Raw genomic sequence first — 18,896 nt, 5'->3', positions numbered from 1 at the left:
AGGACTTCTTTTCTTGGGGGCTGGCGCTCTACTTTCCACCTGTTGTCTCAACATCCGTATTTCCTTCCACATCTCTCCAATCTCTGCATTCCCTTCGCTTGGAAGGGGCTGGGTCTCTTCAATTCTGCTCTGCTGGCCCTCAACATTTCCCTCTCGCTCCTGACGAGCGGCCTGCTCTTCAATGAACACAGCTTCTTGGATCCTCTTTATAGCCTCATCCACTGTCCGAGTGATAAATTGACCCAACTGCTCCAGGGTCAAGTTCCCCACATTTTCATTAGGACGGGGTTGCTCGACCCTGGTCTCTTGACGAGGTTTTTCGGTTCTTGTCTCCTGATGGGGTTGTTCCTGCCTCGCCTCAGCATGAGACTGTTTGGGTCCCCTCTGAGGACGCGATGACGCTGAGTTAACTCTTCTCCTCCCTCTTCTCCCTACCATCTCTACGTCTCAACTCAAATATTTCCCACAGACGGCGCCAAGTGATACTCACGGAAAATTTAGGGTCCGATCCCAACGAGCGTCACTAGTTCAGACGTGGACTTTAAGATTACCCTGAGCCTGAAATCAAGAAGAAGACCGTTAGGAGGGGGCCAGGAGGGTATCCTGGCGTAGCCCCTCCGACGCTTAAGTCAGTGACTGAGGATATATGGGGGGAGCAGCTAAGGGTGCTGCTGAAAACAATATGGTGAATTTTTATATCATACACTCAAACCTGATATTTATAGGAGAATACCCGGGCTTGTTATGGGTCATTCACCTGCGGGCCTTAGATATGGGCCGAGAGTTTGGACCGAATCTTGATGGGTTCCTCCCTGGGGTATCATTAAATTATAGGCAAAACTTCTTCCAAGTATTTTTTGAGCCATAACATTAAAATTACGCAGGGTTTATTGTACTAGCTTGCTTTAAAATATATCTTCAATATAGTAAAATAGTTGGACCCTATAATAAATATATACTATATATATATATATAATTTTGATATCATGTCTACACTAAAGTAACACTCACATAGTGAATTTATAATTCGGATATGTTTAATTACATAGATGAGTGTTACCTCAGCGGTGGGCACAGAGGTGAATGACATATCAAAATTATATATATTCACTAAGTGAGTGTCATTTTATTGATTGACACGGAGATCGGTAGATGAACAATATATCAAAATTACACACACGATTATTAGACATATATCCATCCCTTATACCTATATATGTATGAATCAGTACTCGAGGATTAGACATATATCCACCCCTAAGACCCCTTAATTTCTTCTGTTTCATACTTATTATTGTGATTAAATTCCAACATTTTTTATAGCTGTCGGTACCATCTTAATAATTACATGCATGGAAATGTGATATAATATTTTTATATTCACCATTTTTTTGTAGTATCAATCGTAAATCTATTTCAGACACACACACACAATAAAAACGGTGATTATAAATTACAAAAAATAACAATAACAATAATTGTTAGTAAAATTATAATAATAATTATATTCTTTTTTTATATATAATAAAAACTTATGATTTCTTAAAAAAAATTTATAAATTAATCGTTCTCCTTACAGAGTATATTCTCCACCAGAATTGTTAAGAAGCCCCAATTATTAAATAACTCCCACAACCATATTGTTTAGCTCGTTAATGAATTTGAAAGTAGTTTAGTTGCTAATTAAAGTTGTGGAAATGATGAAAAAACGCATTATTATTATTATTATTATTATTATTATTATTATTATTATTATTATTTATTAGTAGGACAAAACGTATTATTATCATTATTTATTTTTTATTATGATTTTTTTCCTTTGGAAGCTCCAGATGGGTATATATGAAAGTAATTTTAGGGTGTAATTGAATCAAATAATTTGAAAATTCCAGAGTTTCAATTTCACCACGTTTCAGTCTAATAATAATAATTGTGAGACGCTATCACGGGTCATATTTTGTGAGACATATATCTTATTTGGCTCATCCATGAAAAAATATTAATTTTTATGCTAAGATAATTACTTTTTATTGTGAATAGTGATTATAGGGTTGACGCGTCTCACAGATAAAGATTCGTGAGACCGTCTCACAAAAGACCTACTCTAAAATGTTTAAGTCATATTGTTAGCATTATGTATAATTTTTAATAACACGAAAAATATTTGGTCTTACACTTAATATTAGAGGTAAAGCATGTTAGATTCCTATTATTTGCAAAATGTCCCAATTATTGGGAGTACGATTGTTGAGAAACAATTATCACTTCTGTTAGGATCTCAACATGGTAACTAGATTGCTACATAGTCTAAAAGATTTCAATTGCACATTTATAACAAATTAAATAGCTTTTATTTAATAAAATGGTTAACCCTAGCTCGATTGTACGTTATTTTATAACATTTTTCATTGCATATTATCGATTTACTATATTATTTATTCCAAGCACGGTTTCTGCAGAAAACTTTTAAATTTTAGTATCAGTTAAATTATTTAATATTTTACTTGAAATGAATGAATTCAATAATTGATCCTGATATCTTTTATATTTTCAGAAATAAATAATCTCAAGTAGATAACACACATCTATTAAATGAAAAGTGAAAAAATTCAAGCACTCAAGTACTTTTCCTTGAGTTATTGGCTTTTCAAGGACCACACTGCCTTTGATTCTTAAAAGTTGTTGACCAATGAACATGCACATGGGGTTCTTTAGCTCCCTGTGAAGATGATGATTTGTTAACATTGTCACTTGGACCTAACTCAACCCCAAAAGTTAGGTTCAAGTGTCAATTTTAACATGGTATCAGAGCCCGGGTTCCACCGTTATGTGTTGGACTGCCTATAATTAGGCCACCCGTTCTGCCCATAATTGGGTCATTTGTAAACTCCACGCTCCAGATGTTCATTCCTGGGCGTGAGAGGGGTGTGTTAATTGTCCCACATCGGTTGGCTTAATAACTTGGGAGTTGTATATATGGGCTTGGACAATCCTCCTCCCTTGAGCTAGCTTTTGGGGTTGAGTTAGGTCCAAGTGCCAATCTTTAACATGTTTATTTCAAGTTTTTGATAAAAATATAATTCTTATGCTATGAAATATGGATAATTCATAATTATGTCTTTATAATTTGTATGTATTTTTAATTTGTTCATCTGGTTTTAGTGTACTAGTTATATATATCCTTAAAATTTTATATTGTGTCCCGTTTTCATCCCCAACCGTGAAAGAGTTGACGGGAAGCATACATGGAGACCACATGAATTTATTAGTTGCGTCCAAATTGAATTATTAGCATTCATAATGCGTAATTTCATCTCGCTCTGCATATCTAAGCCTCAGACGTTCAATTTATGGGTTAAAGTAGGGATAATGGATGGTGATCGATTTTGGGGCAAAAAATGAAATCATATGGTCCTTATGTGCACCGGTCGTGAACTCTTAACGTCGAACTAACGAATGAGATGAAATCGAGACACAATCTAAAATTTTAGTTATATAATTAGCACACACAAAATTTGAATGACAAAATTGTGAATAACTATAAGGATATAAATGCGAACTATCCCTGTAAAATAATACATTCAATATATTTATATATTTTTTTTTTCGCACACATATATATGGTAAAGGGTAATGGTCGATTCTGATTTATGGTTCACTGAGTTATTTATCGAATTTTAGCGATGAATTTTTTTTTTTGTCGATTAGTTTATCAAATTTTAATATTTTTTTTTCCAAACGATATTTATTAAACTAAATTATGAACTTTATTAGGTGTAATGGTAGTTGGACCTGACTCCATTGGCATTTAAATGACTTTATCTTCAAACTATACCATCCACCACAAAATATACCACGATTTTTAGGAATATATTGTAGAAATATAATGAAACGAGACAAAAGAGAAATCAATAATAAAGAGAAATCAATAATGAAGTAGGGGACCCCTTACCCCCACCCTCCAAATACCATTTAATTTTGGATAAGAAAAACAGCTAAACCCACATAACAAAACCAAGATTATCAGCATAATTTTATTCTATATATATATCATTACTTTAATTTTTGTTACCATTCACTTATTAAAATACAGCTTTTCTTTTAGATAAAATGTATAGAATTTTTTTTAATGTGTAAATCACCTAAGCACGTTTGTTGACAAGCGTCATCCTATGCAATTCTAAGATAATAATTCATATATTTAGATATTGGGACAATTTCATATTTGTGTAGTTAGGATTTTGGTCGAACATGTCATCAGGTTTAGTCTCAATGACTAGGCATTTTATGGGATGTATATATGTGAGACGAGTCGATAATTTGGATCAAGTAGAAATACATCTAACAAAATTGAACCGTGAAATTGATTCATGAGAATTTTTGTGAGTCTTAATGTGTTTTTTTTGTTGTTGTTGTAATTTTAATCATTTTTTCTGGCATGATGTTAATGTGTTATCAATGAGACGCTTACGTGACGTTGAAATATGCGGTGACAAATACATAACTAATAATAACATGAGACTTTGGAATATTATAAACACATTATATTTACGTGGGCATTTTGTTGAGCCATTTTTCCAAAATCTCGAATTATGGGAGATGATACGAAAATTATAATCATACTTCAATACATCCATCGAATGTAAAATTGAGACCTGGGGATATATGCTCAGGTTTTAATCTAAGACGTACATAAGAATTGGTGGAATATTATTTAATAAAAAAATTCACTAAGACTAACTTAACGAAATATATGTGATTTTGTGTATCAAGATTTTAAATAATTGTCCCAAATTAGTACACTTGACTTTTAAGTTTTTAAGTCGCAGGCTCACAAAAGTAAAAATTTATTTTGTTGATATGAGTAATATTTATCAAATTTTTAAGTCATTCGCAACTGTTCAGTTTCATACGACACAGTCTTGAAATCTCTCTTATTTTGACGTGAGATTAGTTCGTTAAAATTTCACTTCACCTAGAAGCTTGCTAGGAGTCGCTTCTTGTCCTTGCTAGCTCTTCCCACCAGATTCTGCTTGGTTCTTACCTGAACCACACCATACAGAGAGAATTCGTATCTGATACCATTATTTAACGTCCCATATTTTAGGAATATCACCATTGTACACATATGTTTTTACAGTGTGTTATATATATTTTAACTCCCACGCACCATAAAAAAATTCGCAAATGTCACAATTGTTACTTCCATATTATATTTTAGAACCAATATACGGTTTCACACACAATCTCTTGGATTAATTTTACATTGAACAACTTTGAGATAACGGCAGAGTTTCCAGTAGTCAAACAAAGAAAATACTCGGTAGCTTGATTTTCAAATTCTAGTTAGTGTTTTTTCTTAGGATTGAATAATTAAGAAATGCGGTCTAGAGAGGTATGAATAGACTTCTTAATACATTTTAATCATCTTTAAAAACATTTAGTCACAAGTTGATCTAGGCTGTTAAATTTCAAATCTATTTATAGAAGATAATAAATTTCAAATCCATAAACATTTGTTTATGGAAGTTTGAATCCAACTGTTTTTAAGTCTCCTCTTCTTCATCAACCCAACGAAGAAAACACCAGTAACGTTCATATCATACAGTAGGAAGAATTACTCTCTATGTTATAAAACTTACGTTCAGATCATGCACTAGGGTAATCTACAACATGAATTTCAAACTAGTAGTCAATATCACACGTCATGAAGCTGTACAAGTGAGAAGAATGCAACACAAATGTGATGTTTGCAAGATGATTTTTGGCTTGTTTACAAGAATTCACTCTTAGGATATTTTAAGTGGTTGAGTCAATTAGGGGGAATCAACACCATTAGTTTGAAATGACTGAATCTTTGAATTTGAAAAAATCTCACTTTTTTCTCTCTGTTGCTTCAAATATTGTATCTAATTTTTGTGCACCATTTTGTAAACTCTTTTCCTCTGTATTATTCTTGTATTTCTCAGGAACTTGATATGCTTTTCCAAGGATGCAATTCATAGGGCCCAACTGCCCAAGAGTTGGATGGTTAATATTCTTCTATATCTCCAATGTATGATCTATCTTGTCTCATTATTAATGATCTTTTTGGATAACCATAAATTTGAATACCACTTTATCAAAAGTTTTAGTGTCGTGGTATGCTGATCTCTTCTTTCTTCTGGTAGCTGATAAGATCACAAACCGCTTGTTTTAGCATATCAAGATATCATGCGACTTTTCTAATATGAATCTTGAAGAAATTTAGAATTCTTCCAAGTGTTGGAACATTTGAAGCTTGTTTGGACTAATGATTGCTATTTGATATGTCGTGAACGTAACACCCTCAGTGTATGATCTCATTAACCTTTTCATATATAGTTTTTATCAATTTTAATAAGAAAAATTGCAATTTTATATTTGTTCTTTTCATGATTTTGATTATTTATGTTATCAAATTTTAATTTTAATATGTTATTTTTATTTATTTTACAATTTTAGTTCTTTTCCAAACATGATGTTGCCACGTCGGTATGACCTTACATATGGTATAAAAACACACTATCACTGTCGATAAGAAATTATTAAAGTATCAAAAATTGAAAATATAGGTACAAAACTCAATTCGATAACATAAAAGACCAAAAATTGCAAAAAATATATATAATGAGAATTGTAATTTTCTCTTTTAATATGCAATACAGATATATTTCGTCCATTTAACTAAGAGAACAACCCCAAGAGACAGACGAGTTAGTAAGCCCGGGGTGACGTGATGAGATATCCCATCAATGCATGATCAATTTTCGTGTAGTATATGCTTCATTGAAATATTGTAGGTATGATCCGGGGATTGATGTTTGTGTTCCTATCTCTATGGTATTTGTCTACTCGTACATATCCCTCGATTTTTCATCTCGACTCGGTCAAGGATCACGTCCCACGATTTATACATGATGCGGACGAAACCTCTACCTTAGCTTTCACCCAATTTTCTCTAGATCAATAAGTTGAGAGTTATACATGATGCGGACGAACCCTCTGGACAATTATTTTTCACATGATATTTTGAGTACAGTGCTGATTTTTACATAGGCTCGGTTATCTTTAACGGGAATGGGACGTCACCTCGTTATTCACCTGTTTGTATGTGTATGTATATCTTCTGACACATGATAATGGCATTTACATACATCAACCTTAGCAACACACACTCCCCCCCCATCTTTTTCACTCTGCAAAAGTTTCATATTTTTTAAAATTTCTTTCTCTCTTCGTAAGATGCAGCATCAAATGATTTGAAAGGGAGAGGGTCAAATCACCGAACTTCAATTCCCTTGTTTCGATCCATTCGCAGGTACATCACATAAAATACACCAGAAAAATTCAAGAAAGAAACAAATTCCACCTGTATGTATACATACATATACGCCAATATAATCGATCATATATATATGTGTATGTATATGCTTTTCTTGAAGAGCCCTTTAATATTTTCATATGCTTTTTTGAAAAAATTATAGAGAAAAGAGGAAGAAATTAATGCGTGGATAAACGAGTGAATAAAGACAGGCATCTTTTTCCCAGCCTTTTAAGGCCATCTATCTCTCTCCAAGTTCTTTCATTCCTAATCAATTACTGTGAGAGTGTTGCAGAGATTGTAGAGTAAATGTCGAGTCTGACATACAATTGAATTGACGGGACTGATCATATATATGGATAAGCATATATAATCTGTGTATGTAGCTATGTTCTAGCTAATTCACGACTTTATCAGTTCTGTCGAAAAAAGCTTGGTCCTGTGCGGGTATAAGCGCATGTTTCTGTGTTTTTTGTTCATATTTCTTCAGCTGTTGTAGACGGTTTTTGTGTGATAAAACTTGCTTTCTTTGTCTTTCAGATAGAGGAGATGGAGCACGTGTACAATCAGATTTCCGTCGCACCAGGTGCTAATAATATTAAGCGAACCAATCCCTTTCTTCCTCGCTCAATCAAGCTTTCCTTAACTATGTGCATATAAGTCGTTGTTGTATATATATATAAATTATATTTACAAAGATCATATATGTCTTTAATTATATATGGTTTTCATCATGGAAAAGCGAATCTGTTTTGTAAAGAATTCTTGATTTGATTATGGTAGCATACTTGAACAAGATGATTATTATTGTTTGTACTTGTTTAGAGTGTTGGATTTCTTGGATTCCAGGGTATCTGATGAATTTCCCTCGGAAATATTATCATTTGCTTCTTCATGTTCATGGGAATTTCATCCGATCATTCTTGAAATTTTGGTATATATATCTCTGTGTAATCTGAATGAACGGATGTGAAATGGAAGCTAAGTGATTTTTTTTTTCTTTTACAGTTTGATTGAAGGGATAATAATTTAAGTGGTACTGTGTATTTTCCAAGATTTTGTACATATGGCTACGTACTTTCATGGGAATTCAGATATCCAAGGAAGTAGCGATGGGTTACAAACCCTGATCTTCATGAATCCTGCATACGTCGGATTTTCTGACAGCCAGCCGCAGCCAGCCACCAGCAGCAACTTCGTATTCCTCAACCCCAATTCATCGGTAAATACTCTTCACCTCCCCCACGCGCCGCCGTCTCAGAGCCACCATTTTGTTGGCATCCCTTTCCATGGTGCCACCACTTCCGCAGCCACAACACAGGATACCGACCAGCATGACGTGTCGGGCGCCCTCCAGCTCCAGGGTTTCCTCCCACATGTGCACTACAATCCTTACACCAACCCGACAATGGACCTCGAGGAGGCGCGTGAGGTCACTCGCGCCCAGCAGGGGCTTTCCTTGAGCCTTTCTTCTCAGCAACCGCCGTCGGAGTACGGGTCTTTCATGCTCGAGAGGGAGGTGACAGCTCAACCGCTGGTCACCGCCGTGTCGCAGCCTCGGGCGAATGATGTCAAGGTTTCCGGAGGGTCAACTTCTCCGGCTTCCGGTGTTTGCAACAGCAGGAATGGAGTGCAGAGTGTGATCTTGAGTTCAAAATACTTGAAGGCTGCGCAAGAACTTCTTGATGAAGTTGTTAAGGTTGGGAGAGGAGCAAAGAGTACAGCTGAATTACCAGCTGGTGAACAGCCCAAGAAAACTGGAGATTCAGCCGCAGACACGGCGGCGGGTGTTGGTGGAGAAGAGGGCAGTGAAAAACGTGGAGCTGAGCTCAGCACAGCAGAGAGACAGCAAATTCAGATGAAGAAAGCAAAGCTTGTTAACATGCTTGATGAGGTAAGCTTTGACGAATTTGATGAGATAATATCTGAAATCTCAAACCGTACAGCCATGTGTTTCTTTATTAAAATTTTCAGACTCCAAACATTAAAAACCCGGTAAAAGATATCTGTTTTTTCTTTTATAAATAAATCTGGATTTTTGTTTGCTGAAGAGTAGGAATTGAAAGAGACTCATGCCTCGATCACATCAGTTGCTTTCTTTTTACTCCATCCACCCTGTTTCTGTAATTTAAAACAATTTTGCCAAAAAAAAAATAGTGGGTTTTAATCTTCTTTCTTTTGTTTGTTCTCTTGAAGGTCGAGCAAAGATACGGTCAGTATCATCACCAGATGCAGATGGTAATATCTTGGTTCGAACAAGCAGCCGGAATTGGTTCTGCTAGAACTTACACGGCTTTGGCTTTGCAAACAATTTCGAAGCAATTTCGATGCCTGAAAGATGCAATCTTCGCCCAAATCCGAGCCTCGAGCAAAAGCTTAGGGGAAGAAGACAGTTTCGTAGGGAAAATCGAAGGCTCCAGGCTTAAATACGTGGATAATCAGATTCGGCAGCAGAGAGCGTTGCAGCAATTGGGAATGATCCAGAACAATGCTTGGAGACCACAACGAGGATTACCCGAACGGTCTGTTTCCGTTCTTCGTGCCTGGCTTTTCGAGCATTTTCTCCATCCGTAAGTTTTACAAAGATTTTCCATTCGATTTCAAACTCATAAGTCATGATATTAACTGAATATTTAAATTGAATGTTGGATTCAGATATCCCAAGGATTCAGATAAGCTCATGCTTGCTAAACAGACAGGGCTTACCAGGAGTCAGGTAAAATCATAGTTTCTGTCAATTCTTGATCAATATTTCTGCTAAAATTTGCAGAAACTTGAAGTAGGGCAGTTCAAATTTAGGTCTCCAATTGGTTTATTAATGCTCGAGTTCGGCTATGGAAGCCGATGGTGGAGGAAATGTACATGGAAGAGATCAAGGAACAGGAAAAAAATGGATCAGATGATAAATCTGGCAAAACCGAGCAAAACGAAGTTTCGACCTCAAAATCCACTGCTCCACAAACCAAAAAGCCAGCCATACTCAGCCAGAATCAAGATTTAACCTCAAAAATAGACAACCCCATAAATAACACAGCTGCTGCATCAATCGCAACGTCGACAGCTCTAATGTCCCCTCCTGGATTTAAGAGCAATCACAGCTTCCTCCTCATTGGATCATCATCCGAAACAGGGACCTTTACTCAAGGAAGTCCAAAGAAACCGCGCAATACAGACATGTTACATTCCCTTGGTACCTTAATGGGGGCACCTACAAATTTCAGTGCCGGGTTTGGCTCTTATCAGATAGGGGAACTTGGGACATTTGTGGACGATCATATCCAAGCACAATTTTCGGGCAATGGAGTATCTCTCACCTTAGGTCTCCCACATTCCCACCAAAACTTTATGCCAAATCAAAGCATACAACTCGGAAGAGGCAATGAATTAGGTAAGCCAAATGATTTTAGCAGCATGAATAGCACTCCAAATTCTTACACACTCAACCATTGTGTGTGAAAACATCGACAATCAATGCCCAAGAAAGTTTGCTATGCAGCTGTTGCTCGACTTTGCAGCTTATTGGATCCACGAGTTCGACACATGTTCTTCACTGTTTTTGTCCCTTTCTTTAACTTCGAAGAAAGGGGTTGCATGATAGTGCAGATAAGGAAAGATACTTAGGGGTATATGTATACACATTTGATGAGGAGAAGCATTTGAGTTCTTTTGGACAGCATAGGATTTTAGAGGATATATAATTGGGGAATATTGTATATTAATTTTGTTATCTATAGATGACTGTGATCATATGAATATCGAAAAACTAATGGCTTTTTGTGGTATACAAGAATAGAGCCACGAAGTTTGTAATTTTAAAAATGTTGTAAATCCTCTGTCCTGATACGCAAGACAATGCATATGCTGCATACTTTGTTAAACCAAAAGTATCATATTTTAGAGTGTGACTCGACTCAATTCTAACTGTGATGTTCAGAAAATTTGATGGGAGGCTTTTTGCCCCCCTTGGTCTTGTCTTATATTAGAATGGGAGATTTGTATCCAAATGCAACATACTCCACAAGATTAAAACCGAGATGAAAGCTCAATGCTCCTAGTTTCTTGACGATTTGTACAAAGATAATAAAATGAAACACGTGATATTAAAGAAATGATGGAGTTTGATAGATGTTGGGACTGTATTTTTGCAGTTAGAAGTGACTTAGATTTTGTTGGAATGGACAAGATCAAGATGGAATATGTTGTGAAATGAATTACTGTGAGAAGCTAGCCTAAGAGGCTAAGAGTCTTAGTAGGATCAGGAGTAAGAGTCTTAGTTCGGCTAATGGACAGTAGTATTGCGGTACAGTAGGATGCGGCGATACGTGCAGTGGTTTGTAAATTCTTTAATTGAAAAATTAATGAAATTTTAAAATAAATGACTAAAATTATCAAAAAATATCAATCCTAACTCGGATTGGTATTTTGTTCGACAATATTAAAATTCCATAAAGATAAACATGGAGGACAAAAAAATCAATTGTTCCAAGAATTGTTTGCCTGGACCCTTGGAAAAAAATAATTTGATCCATTTTGTCAAAATTTTAAGACTTTTCTTATGAAATTCAAACCGACAATTTAAAACGTTGCTAATGAGTTGATTTGCTTTCACTTTTTCCAAAGTCGTTTTGTAAGTATACCATTAATTAATAACTGTGAAAGGTCGAAAATATGGTTTCCAATTATTTTCCAATGTTAGGCCAACCATCAATTTTCTTTTTTTAAAAAAATATTTTGTGTTAGATGATAACCGAATCAACATTTTGGAAAAAAGCAATATTTCATTTACAAGTCAATGGACCTATAACTATTCATGTTTTCAAAAATTAAATTTATTGGAAAATTTAAGTGTCTATACAGATAAAAACTTTTGTGAGACGGTATCATGGTCGTATTTTGTGAGACGGATATCTTATTTGAGTCATACATGAAAAAATATTACTTTTTATGCTAATAGTATTATTTTTTATTGTGAATATCGGTAGTGTTGATTCGTCTCACAGATAAAGATTCGTGAGATCATCTCACAAGAGACCTACTCGTCTATAAATTCTGTTGAGACTGTGGCGAGATTATCAAATTAGTCTAACTTTAATTTTAAACAAAATTATCACATTTTTGCGCGTTTAATTAGTTTCTAGCTGAAGTGTTGACCAATCTTGCTACCCTTATATTGTCCTGACACCGGAATACGCATGTGTATTTCGGCTAAAGTCATACTAAATAACTTCTTTTTTTTGTTTTTTTAATAAAAAAAACAGTTTGCAATATAATCGCATTTGACCAATTAGACGATTAAAATAAATTTAACATGGAATACTATGCGAGTATCGGGTTTATAAAAAATTTCCAAAAGATGGATTGAAATAAATGCCTTGAACTTTATCTAATACCAGAAATTTCAAAACTTAAATAATAAATTAGTCAATTTTGATATTGTGCTCACCAACAATGCGGATCCATCGTCGAGATGACATTCATCTATTCGACATGATGAAATATATTAAAATTCTACATTTATTAGACGAGTGTTGTTTTAATCGTGAGTGTAAAGATTGACATGATCGATAAACTACGTATCAAAATTGATAAATTAATGTGTATTTTAATCAAAATAAATATTTTTATTCTAGAATGACTATTCTCACTGTCCCACAAATTAAAAACTTTTCAATTGACTCTCAAATAAAAATTTGAAAATTGATGCCGCTTGATGCCCACTGTCAGTGGATGCGACCTTGTGAATGCGTCTGTTATCTTTGACTCAGCTTTTGACAAGGGAAAGGAAAATATTGATTAATCTGATTTTTTTTTTCTATTAATTTGACTGAAATTTCAAATTATTCAAGATTTTACTTTGAGAAAAATTTCTCAAGTTTTGTTTATCGATCGATTAACCTAAGGAAACCCTGCATGTCAAATAAATAATAACGATAATAATAATAATAATAATAATATATTTTTTATGCCATCAAACTTTATAATTTTGATTCTTTAATATATTAATTCTATAATTACCAATTTATATATATATATATATATATATATATGAGTGAAAATTTGTAATGCTAACAACTGATTAAAAAAATAAAAGATTCTTTCAGTTTGTAAGAGCATACGACTTAAAAATTAAAATTTTACACTTCCATATTCAATCCTTCACACTTCATCAATGAAAATTGTACAACTTAAAAAAAAAAAAACAAATCAATGAATTTTTTCTTCGTTCAATACAAGCGTTTTAAATTGGATACAATTACTTTAAAAATTAAATTTTATCTTATAAGGATATAATTTTCAAAAAATATGTAATATAGTAGAAACCATTTTTTTCAAAGTTCAAACATAATTTTATAATTTAACGAGTTCAACGCTCCGCGCGGCCTGGCATGCGAAAAACCAGTAATATTTTCTTGTAGCATGTTAAATGCTACTGTCCTATTTATTATACCCTATGTATTATTAAATGCCTGGAATTTGAATCAGTAAACTTCTCCCTCATTTGAATTCTCGTTCCACTGGACGTATGAATTATCTGACTCCAATCTCGTTCTTCCAAATTTTCACACATATACACACTGATACAGTCATATTATCCAGTTCAATTTCTTGAAATATGATCATTTAATCAAAATTTCTTTTGTATTCATGGATAACATGCATGTCCCCGAGTACTTTATCTGTCCAATTTCGCTCCAAATCATGAAAGATCCCGTGACGGCCATTTCCGGGATTACTTACGATCGAGAAAGCATCGAACACTGGCTATTCAAGAACCACAACACGATCTGCCCCGTCAGTAAACAGGCCCTGCCGAGAGATTCGGATTTGACGCCGAATCACACCTTGCGAAGATTGATCCAGGGATGGTGCACTCTCAATGCATCGCATGGAATCGATCAGATCCCAACTCCGAAGCCGACTCGCGACAAACTCTACATAATCAATCTAATCAGGGACCTGTATGTCCCGGATTTGCAGACAAAGACGCTGCAGAAATTGGAAGCTCTCGCCCTGGAGCACGACCGAAATCGGGTTTACATGGTGGAAGCTGGATTAGGTGCGGTGTTGGTATCTTTCATCATTTCTTGTTACAAAACTGGACAAACGATTGGCCTGGAAGAAGCGCTTGGTTTGTTTTACATTGTTCGGAAATTATTGAGCCAGTCGAAGGGTAATTTGACCGAGAACGATGAAATCTTTGAGTCTTTAATGTGGGTTATGGAGAATTCGGTTTTTCAAGAAAACTCAGGAGTGAAATTTCACGCAGCTTATGCGGTGAAAATTACTGTCCAGAAGACGAGCCCTAGCATGCTGGAGAGACTGAAGCCGGAATTCTTCAGAAACATGGTGTCAAATATTCGACAGGCCTGTATCTGCCAACAGGGAACAACCGCTCTTCTTCACGCCTTACTCGATTCCTGCCCCTGGGGAAGAAACCGTCTGATCATGGTGGAATCCAGCGCGGTTACCGGGTTGATTGACGTTGAACTCAGAAACTCGGACAAGAAAACGACGGAACTTGTTCTGGGAATCTTGTGTCACTTATCTTCATGTGCAGATGGTCGGGCTCAGCTCCTGAATCATGCAGATGGTGTCGCGGTTGTCACGAGGAGGATTTTGAAGGTTTCTCCAGCGGTAGATGATCGAGCAGTTACTATTATTTGGCAGATTTGCAGGTATTCTGGTACAAATGGGGTGATTCAAGAACTGTTTAGGGTCGGAGTTGTGCCGAAGCTTTGTTTGCTGTTGCAGGCGGATCGCGAGGCCCATATTAAGGATAAAGTGAGGGAGATTTTGAGGACACATTACGATGTTTGGAAGGAGTCACCTCCATTGAAGTTGCTCCCTTAACGAGATATATGTATAATTGTTTTCCCAAAAAATATATTTTCTGGGATTTATTGTGTAAGATTTGCTTCATCATGTCTTATATTTCTCACAATAAAATAAGTTAGTCTAAATAATTTTTGATATTCTAAATAGTCGATCAAAATTGATTTATTACAATAATTTTTCTTGACACGACATCAAATATTACAAACATGACAATGAACATTGTTTATATAACGTTTCATATTGCTGATATATCTAACATCATATCATCATTCCAGCAAAACTCGGACCAAACTTGAAATAAATATCAATTTATTGCATTAAAACCAAATCTTGTCATATTGTTGATATGTCTGACATCATGTCAACATTCCGACAAAACTCGGACTTAACTTGAAATAAATAGTAATTTATTGCATTAAAACCAAATTTTGTCCTAAGTAAATATAAGAAATTTATAGACAAATTTGCACGACCATTTTCCATGTTAGGAGTACGAATTTCTAACCATTATTAACTAAGAATAAACCAGGCATAATGCGAGGCCGAAAAGTGTACATTATTAAGAATTTTATAATTGCACTCAAAAGTTTTAAATTTTCGCCATCTAATTAGTAAAATTTAAAGTTTAGTTTGATAATTTTCTTTTGTTTGTAATTTTAATTTTTTCATGAATTACTAACATGAAACTAGATATATACTGTTAATATAACATTGTGCATTGCTACCAATATGGTTTCGGGTATTTGGTTAATATACGGAGAAAAAAGATCAAAATTGTAAAATAACCAAAGTTTTTAGATTAAAAATGAGTATACTAACGGTCAACTCAAAATATGCGCTCGAACTGGACTCAAATTTAAACAAAGTCAACCCCATATTTGCAATCTTTATTTAATTTACTAGCTATCACGTTCAAACATTGTGTACGCATAAACTAATACTTTTTCGTACAAATTTATTATGATAAGTAATTTGTTTTGTACAAACTCTAAAAATTATTTTTTATTGAAATAATAATTGTTTTAGTACAATAAATTCTGTCGGTACTCGTGTTTCTCGAATCCAAAGGACAGTAAAAGTTTTTAAAAAAATTATCATTTAAAGACTTGGATGCTCGTATGGATCATATAATGCATTAATAAACATCTATTCATAAGATGTTTTAGAATTCATATCACCAAAAGAATTAATCACGTTTGGGGGAATGACTTCCACAAGTCCGGATGTCAAGCGAAATTTGCTCTTCTTATATATTTCCAATAAATATTATATTTAAAAAAATTTAATTTATATAACACTGCACGCAGACTACTCGTAAATATAGGTTTAGTTCAATATATCCTTTGCCCACTGTTTAATTGTTGGCTGTCAAATGCATGCACTCAACAAAAGCACGAGCTTTAATTATTTTCTCCTCATCGTCATCATTACTAGTTTCATCAGAGAAAACTATATTATAAAAAAATTTGTTGTTTAAAAAATCGGCTGTCAAATGCATGCACTCAGCAATTTATGTTACAATCTATTGCAATTTAAATTGGAAAGAAGATAGAACTTGTTGATTCAACTAGAGTTATTTCGTAAAAAACTTGATAAACATAGGTGTTTTAGTTCTCAAAGAGTAGTCGAAATTGGGTTTATGTCCTGTGAATTTGTTTAATCATATTTCGTTGGAACTGTTAACGCGAATTATATATATGAGCAAAAATTTTCCATTATCCATTTAATATCTCACCTTTTTTCTTAAAGAAATATAATTTAGAACAAGAACTACCACGTGCTTTTAATTTTTATTTAACAAAGTGGAAGTCAAAGAAACATGCAGGCCACAGTTTGGACTACGTAGTTAAGAAAAGTCTTCAGTCCAACCCAATTTTATTAAAATACTAAAATTTTCCGTGTTTTGACTTTCACAAACTTGGAATCTTTCCTCTTTCTCCAAAGCTATAAAAACACACACTCCCAACTCCAAACATGTTCAACTCAATTCACTCAAGCAGATTAACATATCTTCAACAATTTTATAAGCTCGATTTTCATTCCATCTTCTATGGCTGAAATCGAAGTTCCCCCATATTTTGTCTGTCCCATTTCTTTGGAAATCATGAAAGATCCGGTAACAGTGTCGACCGGGATAACATACGACAGGGATAGCATCGAGAAATGGATATTTTCTCAGAATAACAATACTTGCCCGGTAACAATGCAGGCTCTTTTCGACCCCGAATTGATCCCAAACATCACTCTCCGGCGGCTCATCCAGTCATGGTGCACGGTCCACGCCTCACAAGACATCGAAAAACTGCCGACGCCGAAATCTCCCGTCTGCAAATCCCAGATTCTGAAGCTTATCACTGATGCTGATGATGCTGCCGCTTCCCCGCAAAGGCAGATGGAGTGTTTGAAGAGACTTAAGTCAATTGCTTCTCAGAATCAGACCAATAGAAGATCCATGGAAACGGTGGGCACCGCCGAATTCTTGGCCTCGTTGATTATGAACAAAACCCTCGAAACATCGCGCGCCGAAGTATTTGAAGATTCCTCGGAACTTACAAGAGTCTCCCACGAATCCTTGAGTATTCTTTACAGTCTGCAGTTATCAGAATCGGGCCTGAAATCACTCAACAATACCGGATTAATCGAATCCTTGACCCGCGTGATGCAAACGGGAAGCTACGAATCGCGGGCTTGCGCAATCATGCTGTTAAAGTCAATGCTAGAAGTAGCTGAACCAGATCAACTGATTCATCTAAGCCCAAAATTCTTCACCCAATTAACACAAATCTTGAGAGATCAAATCTCGGAAAAAGCCACAAAATCGTCACTCAAAGCGTTGGCCATTTCTTGCCCATGGGGGAGGAACAGGATAAAAGCGGTGAATGCCGGAGCAGTGCCTCTACTGATCGATCTTCTGCTGAATTCTTCCGACAAAAGGGCTTCTGAAATGATCCTAACGGTGTTGGAAACGCTGTGCCAGATCGCCGAGGGGAGATCCGAGCTGCTCCAGCACGGCGCCGGATTAGCCATCGTTTCGAAAAAGATACTCAGGGTTTCCAATGGAGCTAGCGAAAGGGCAGTTAAAATTCTTCATTCCATTTGCAAATTTTCTGCGACTCATAGGATTTTGCAGGAGATGTTGCAGATTGGTGTTGTTAATAAATTGTGCTTGGTGCTTCAAGTTGATTGTGGATCCAAGTCCAAGGATAGAGCTAGGGAGATTCTTAAGTTGCATGCTCGAGCTTGGAGGAACGCTTCTTGCATACCTAGCAATTTGAATTTCTCATATCCAAATTGAAATGGATGTAAGATTTAAGTGATGGGAGTAAATGATTGATCATCTAGAGTTTTCTATAGAAATTTAGGTAGAAAATGAATATAATGCATATACATGTATAGACAAAGGCAGAAAATGTGTCCAAATTGATTTCTTTTCTTAAAACATACTGTTTGAGACTCCAAATTTTTTGGGAAGTTGAATGTTTATCGGAAAGATTTGTTTTCATGATCTTTGATGCAACCAAAAACTTACTTTTGGTTTGGTCCGTTGAGTAAAATTTTCAATAACCTAGAGGGCTCGGCAATCTTCAGAGCTCGGATCGGCAAATATGGACCTTGGGTGGATCTGCACAGACTAGCAATATTTAGAGGGTATCATAGATGTTTCATGTGTGAACTCTCCGATGCTTAAGTCAATATTCAGCCAAGACGTAAGAGTACG

At 35.2% G+C, this 18,896-nt stretch overlaps 3 protein-coding genes across 7 annotated transcripts; all 3 read left to right on the top strand.

The window, feature by feature from the left end:
* Positions 1 to 7,130: 7,130 nt before the first annotated feature.
* On the top strand, positions 7,131 to 11,247 carry LOC142545963 (BEL1-like homeodomain protein 1). 4 transcript variants are annotated; one of them, XM_075653422.1, is made up of 7 exons: positions 7,131 to 7,339; positions 7,883 to 7,928; positions 8,192 to 8,276; positions 8,351 to 9,236; positions 9,539 to 9,912; positions 9,998 to 10,058; positions 10,142 to 11,247. In XM_075653422.1, exons 4-7 carry the CDS (start codon positions 8,409 to 8,411, stop codon positions 10,796 to 10,798), a joined length of 1,920 nt encoding a protein of 639 aa, XP_075509537.1. In that variant the 5' UTR covers positions 7,131 to 7,339; positions 7,883 to 7,928; positions 8,192 to 8,276; positions 8,351 to 8,408; the 3' UTR covers positions 10,799 to 11,247. The 4 variants fall into 4 exon arrangements, with proteins under 4 accessions (XP_075509537.1, XP_075509535.1, XP_075509536.1 ...); XM_075653421.1 differs by lacking the exon at positions 7,131 to 7,339 and adding an exon at positions 7,458 to 7,789; XM_075653420.1 differs by lacking the exon at positions 8,192 to 8,276.
* A 2,569-nt stretch (positions 11,248 to 13,816) lies between these two features.
* LOC142544666 (E3 ubiquitin-protein ligase PUB24-like) lies at positions 13,817 to 15,317 on the top strand. Of its 2 annotated transcripts, XM_075651700.1 has the most exons (2): positions 13,817 to 15,018; positions 15,095 to 15,270. In XM_075651700.1, the coding sequence occupies exons 1-2, from the start codon at positions 13,988 to 13,990 to the stop codon at positions 15,126 to 15,128; spliced, it is 1,065 nt and encodes a 354-aa protein (XP_075507815.1). In that variant the 5' UTR covers positions 13,817 to 13,987; the 3' UTR covers positions 15,129 to 15,270. The 2 variants fall into 2 exon arrangements, with proteins under 2 accessions (XP_075507815.1, XP_075507814.1); XM_075651699.1 differs by having other exon boundaries at positions 13,817 to 15,317.
* A 1,829-nt stretch (positions 15,318 to 17,146) lies between these two features.
* Positions 17,147 to 18,684, top strand: LOC142545961 (E3 ubiquitin-protein ligase PUB23-like). The gene has a single exon (XM_075653418.1). It carries the CDS (start codon positions 17,229 to 17,231, stop codon positions 18,471 to 18,473), a length of 1,245 nt encoding a protein of 414 aa, XP_075509533.1. The 5' UTR covers positions 17,147 to 17,228; the 3' UTR covers positions 18,474 to 18,684.
* Positions 18,685 to 18,896: the final 212 nt, after the last annotated feature.

This window comes from Primulina tabacum, chromosome 5 (assembly GCF_025594145.1).
Source record: "Primulina tabacum isolate GXHZ01 chromosome 5, ASM2559414v2, whole genome shotgun sequence".
Lineage (NCBI taxonomy): Eukaryota > Viridiplantae > Streptophyta > Magnoliopsida > Lamiales > Gesneriaceae > Primulina > Primulina tabacum.
The sequence above is the reverse complement of the archived record's forward strand: the minus strand, read 5'-3'. Positions and strand labels throughout refer to the sequence as shown.